At 43.0% G+C, this 5,910-nt stretch overlaps 1 protein-coding gene across 1 annotated transcript; it reads left to right on the top strand.

The window, feature by feature from the left end:
- The first annotated feature begins 432 nt into the window (after positions 1-432).
- Positions 433-4,558, top strand: LOC125512883 (serine/threonine-protein kinase STY13-like). The gene is made up of 6 exons (XM_048677952.1): positions 433-646; positions 753-885; positions 978-1,173; positions 3,393-3,517; positions 3,606-3,764; positions 3,945-4,558. The coding sequence occupies exons 1-6, from the start codon at positions 516-518 to the stop codon at positions 4,251-4,253; spliced, it is 1,053 nt and encodes a 350-aa protein (XP_048533909.1). The 5' UTR covers positions 433-515; the 3' UTR covers positions 4,254-4,558.
- The last annotated feature ends 1,352 nt before the right edge of the window (positions 4,559-5,910 follow it).

The following is a 5,910-nucleotide window of genomic DNA, read 5'->3' on the forward strand; positions in this document are numbered from 1 at the left end:
GTGAACAGGATCGTAGTTGGTTCTTTTTGTTGTGAACTTAAAAAATGAAATAATGGTGGTACGAGAACCTTGTTTACAAATTGTCCAATGCAGTCGGTCCTTCTAGAGCATACGTATTTTCAGTGAGATGTTTCTAACATGTTCGTATACCAACTTCCAAATACTTCCGTGAAGAAGAAAGTATTGCATACACCTGATCCTTCTAGTTCCTACCTATATCCAGTGAAGTGCTCAATACGTGTATATGACATGCTTATGTACCAACTTGCAAATATTTCCTTTTTATTTTCTTAATTCGTATACATTCTTTGGAGCAACTTGTGAATACTTTCTGAAAGTAGAATTTGCCGTACACACGTAATGCATCTATGTTCTGCGCGGTTCTGGTACAATATGCTTGTGATATACTTCTCTACCAATTTCGATCACCTTCTAAAAATATCAAATCTTTTATTTAAGCGTTTGGTGGGGCCGTGTGACCCCACGGGACCCAAAGTGGATCCACTCTGGCGGAAATGGAGTCGGGGAGCACGTTCTATGCGGGTGAAGGTCTTCACATTGATCCCAGCTGGCTCATCGACCCAAAGCTTCTCTTTGTTGGGCCACGGATCGGTGAGGGTGGACATGCAAAGGTCTACGAGGGGAAGTAAGGCTCGTCTGTTTACACTACGATCTACAAATTGCTGATTTGTATGAGTTGTTTGCTTATAATTTATCTCTCAGTTGATGATTCATGATGATGGGGTTTGTAGGTACAAGAACCAAAATGTTGCTATCAAGATTGTGCACAAAGGGGACACCCCTGAAGAGGTCATCAAGAGGCAGGGTAGGTTCTTGAGAGAGGTGACCATGCTATCAAGGGTGCAGCACAAGAACCTTGTCAAGGTTCGCTTCTTTGCTGACTACTATCATTATTTCATTGGCTGGAAGTGTTGGGCGCTTTTGGATATTGAAAACTATATCTGCCTGTTGTTCAGTTTATTGGAGCTTGCCTAGAGCCTGTCATGGTGGTGGTGACTGAGCTATTAGTGGGGGGCTCTTTGCGGAAGTATTTGGTCAGCTTACGGCCTAGGAACCTGGAGCCTCGTGTAGCAGTTGGATTTGCATTGGACATCGCCCGAGCCATGGAATGTTTGCATGCACATGGGATCATTCATCGTGATCTTAAACCTGGTAAGATTTTCCATTTTGCATTTGAATACTAGGTGAATCTCTGCAAAGAGGATAGTGGCTTTCCTTCTGTCCATATATACCCTGAGTGGTACTGTTGTAGGATCTCTCTGTGTGTGCACACGTTCAGGTTTTTTTTTGGGGGGTGGGGGGGGGGGGTGGGGGTCTTTCCCCCTCTTCCCTGTTAAGTCGATTTATGCAGTACGCTACATGCGCCACTTTAATGTTCATAATATTGCACGTTACGTCTCATATTGTATAAGCAATGTGTACACGCATGGGTACATTTGAGGTGTCGTACTGTTACTTTTACCGTTGGCATAGCAATGTATTGGATTTCTTTCAAGTTTGTGCTGAATTCTGCCTTCAGAACCAAGTTAAGGGGATGTTAGGCAGTTAATTAAACAAGTGACCAGTGGCGCATGACTTTCTTGTTCCCATTAGCCCATGCTCTGTTGTGTTAGCAATTTCTGTTGTCACGAGCTAGTCTTACTATGGGACCAGTGCACCTGTAAATTTTACACAAACATCACTAGTTGTGTGTGCGAAGAACACAAGCGCGGGGAAGCATGTAGTGTATGCACTTCTGGGTGATATACCTACTGAATACTATAGTTTATGGTCACAAACTAAGCATAAGTGTCCATACATATTGAGATGTTGAAGCATTTATAGCCTCAATGTACAGTGCAACAAGTAGCAAGAATAATTACCCAGGTAGCCTGATCTTATTCTATGAATAGTGAAATTTATTGGATCAATGCGCAAAGTGCACACCTTCTAAGTTATAAATGTGTGTGACTTCTGTAGTTTAATCTTTAGTACTGTATGTGTTCTGATTCCACCTCTTAATATTATGGTTTCTATGCACATGCATTGGCTGATCGAATATTTTTTACTTCATCATCAGAGAAACTAAGATATCACACACTTAGTAAATAGCTTGCACTTATAACTATAACCAGTAAACAATGCCTCAGCGTTGGTGACATAGGTGTCGAGATCCGACTTGCATTCAGGTGTTCTAGTCAGATGAAGGTTGCTAAACATGGACATGGGTGTAGGATACCACTCAGATTCGTGTTTCCGGTTCGGCAAAAGCAAAATTAGGACAGGGAGACAGGCCTTGACTGACTCAACTGAGCGTCCATCCTGCAACCTGATGCATACACCCATCTCTTTTGTCTCGTTGCATGTACATTGTTTAGAACGCCAAGTTATTGGCATAGCGCAACAGATGTCTGTTTGAGCCTGTGCCGTGTGCATGTAGTTTGGTTATGCAAGCAGTAATTAATCACATGCAATTATTGCATGTGCCCTTTATTGTTTTCGTTGGGCAACTGGGTCCTGCTTGTTTTCATGACTAACAGTCACCATTGCTTTGGTAATTTTGAAGTTTTCATCTCTTTTGTAATTTAAAGGTCAGCATTTGGGGGTTATGTGCATCTCATCTTTACAAAGATTCAATATGATTTGGGGTTTAGTATGACATAGCAAGATCAGAGCCATGTTACAGGCATTATATATTCTAGATTTGTTGGATCTTGGATTGAAGGTCTGGCTTCCCTCTAGATCTTGCTATGTGTGAACGTCTTCAAAATTTGTTAGATCCATTGGCCGATGAATATATTTCTTGTAGATTTTGGACACCATATTTTTGGTGCATCAGATTGAACATGATGTGGAATGGGCAGTCTTGGATAAAAGAACTGCTCCCAAGTTGGAGAAATTATTCCAGTTTGTACTAACAAGATGCCGGAGCAAGATAAGGAGATGTGTAAGGTCGAGAAAGAGGAGTTATTATAGTTGTTCAGTGAATGATGACTTGTACCATACTGTTTTGCACTTTTTACCATGTTCCAGGCCACAGTTAGCTAAGTCAGCTGAACAAAGAGACGTTGACAGATAGTTATACTTTGGTGCGACATAGTCCTGTTTTCATTAGACAATTACTGCTAGTCTAGTACTGAGCCAGCAATGCATATGAGAAATAACTACTAGTCTAGTGCCGAGTCAGCAATGCATATGAGATGTGATATTTCATTAAGGCTAACACTGGTTTTGTTGATCTACCATTTCCTTGGTATGTTATTCTGTAGTCTGTAGTTATCTTCTGTAAGCTAATCTTTTCCTACATTAATCTCAAATGATCCGCCTGAGGAAATGTTTGTGCAAATAAAGTTGATTCTGAGTCCATAGTTTTTGCCCTTCTCTTTGTACAGAGAATCTGCTGCTTACAGCGGACCAGAGAACAGTTAAGCTCGTCGACCTTGGTTTAGCAAGAGAAGAGACGTTAACAGAGATGATGACCGCAGAAACAGGAACATACCGTTGGATGGCTCCCGAGGTTTGTGCTACTGCAGTTTCATATCTTTCAGTTCTTGAACCTTTTCATTTCTTTTTTATTATGTGATTAACCTGAAATAATTCAACAGTTGTACAGCACAGTCACATTAAGGCACGGAGAAAAGAAACATTACAACCACAAAGTGGATGTTTACAGCTTTGCAATTGTGTTATGGGAACTACTGCACAATAGACTACCCTTTGAGGGCATGTCTAACCTGCAAGCTGCATATGCTGCCGCTTTCAAGGTAACATTAGATTTTTAGAGTATAATCATACGCATTTGCTGTCTATAGACTTTCTTGAACCTATTTATGTTGCAGGGAGTTCTGATTGTTTTGAATATGTTTTATCATGCATTATTCCATAATGCATACACCTGTATCATATATTAGTAATTTGACCTTATGAGACCTCATTTTCTGCAGAACATCAGACCAAGTGCAGATAATTTGCCGGAGGAGCTATCAGAGATCCTAACATCCTGCTGGAAAGAAGACCCAAGCGACAGACCAAACTTCACCCAGATAGTTCAAATGCTTCTCCATTACCTCTCAACCCTTTCACCGCCAGAACATATGGCCCCTGCTCGCACATTCAGTTCGGAGAATGCAATCTTACCTCCTGAATCGCCTGGGACGAGCTCTCTAATGGCTTCTCGAGGTGATATCACGCCTAAAGGCAATATTGAAGACAAGCCAAGGGGCTTCTTTTTCTGCTTCAGCCAGTGTTATTAGCCTCACAGATGGAACAAGGGAACTCCCAAGATGATGCAAAACATCAAAAGAACACACCCATAGTCCATACCCAAAGCATGGCAGGAGTCCCTGAAAACTGTTGTTTCTGCTCATCAGGCCACCCCTTCTTCTCTGACATGTTTGAACATATCGGCAGGGTAGATCTGAGTAACCTTTTGGCTCCTGCTAGTAATGGTGAAAATAGTTACTATATCGTATATTTTCCATGAACCTTCCATATCAAAATTGCGCGCCCATCGTATAGTAATAATTGGCATTAATCATTTACTCACTTGGAAAGGACACTGGACGACTTCCTTTGTTCCATAACTCTGTTTTTTTTTGCATCATTAATGCTGCTATCCTGAGTCTGTATTGGTGCTAGAGTTAAAGGCTGCGAGTGGGACTGCTAACTCAGGGGCAGAGCCAGAGAAAAAGAATAACCCCGATGCACAAAACACTTATGCAATGATATACTCCCTCCGTCTCAAAATAGGTGTTTTAACCCTAGTATAATTTTATATTAAAGTTAGTACAAAGTTAAAACATTTATTTTGAGACGAAGGGAGTAGTATGTAATTAAGCCAAACTCTACTAATGGTAATGATTTTGGAATCTGATAATGCCCAATGCGAGGATGACAACTTCGTTTTTGACAGAAAATCGCCGTTTGTGTCAAATTTTTTTTTTGCCATGTGTATCAACTAACTTGCCATCCTTGCATCACTAGAATTGTCGTCGAAAACATTAGATTTGCCGTGTGAAGCACCATTTGCAAACAACGCCTATATAATATTAGCAAAAAACGTCACTTGACCTTGAATATTCCATAGCCTATATTGTAGGCGTTCTAGAAACCAGGGTATCCAGACTTACCTTCCCGCGGCTTATGGCGTGGCTCTATCAACGATCTGGTACGGCCCACCTTCAACTTCGGCAAGACAAGACCCTCGCGAGGGGCCAGGCCTCGCGAGGCGGACGACACCAAGACCTTCGGAGGGAGCGGAGATTCCTATGCAAGCACCCACCTCATGAGATTTGGGTGACGCAAGCCCTAACGACCAAGGCCAGGCGGGCACCGGCGGACGTTGAGTAGCAGGTTTCCTCTTTGATGCTAAGGAGGTAAGCGCAGGCGCGGGGTCCCGAAGACTCAACCAAAGGTTTCCATTCCAGTGCATCGAGACCAAGACCGCTAGGATGGCAGGACGGATGTCATCATCAAGCCCACCACGGCGTCACGAGCAGGCGCTTTGCAGGCGAAGACCACATTTCGTCAGGATAGGATGTACTACTTGTCCCCCTTCAAAATTGGCCACTGTGGGATCCCTTGCCGCCTTTGTTTTGGAAGAAGAGGACCAAGGCCCTATAAATATAGCTTAGCCACCATCGTAGAAGGGATCCCCAGATCAAGAGACTTCTCTAGCTCACATCAACACAAGAACAGACCTCCTGAGGTTGTTCTTCCCCTGTACAAGCTCATCCTCAGCCCCTCGCGAGGCTAATCCACCCCAAAGCAGGAGTAGGGTCTTACACCGCAAGGTCGCCCGAACCTGGGTAAATTGCTGAGTCCATTTCCTTTCCTGCTCATTGAGCTAGGCCGTGAGAACGCCGAGTTGGCTGGCTGGAGAGGTTGAGTTCTTCGCACACGCCCCAGAAT

The sequence above is a fragment of the Triticum urartu genome, chromosome 6, assembly GCF_003073215.2.
Source record: "Triticum urartu cultivar G1812 chromosome 6, Tu2.1, whole genome shotgun sequence".
Classification (NCBI taxonomy): Eukaryota; Viridiplantae; Streptophyta; class Magnoliopsida; order Poales; family Poaceae; genus Triticum; species Triticum urartu.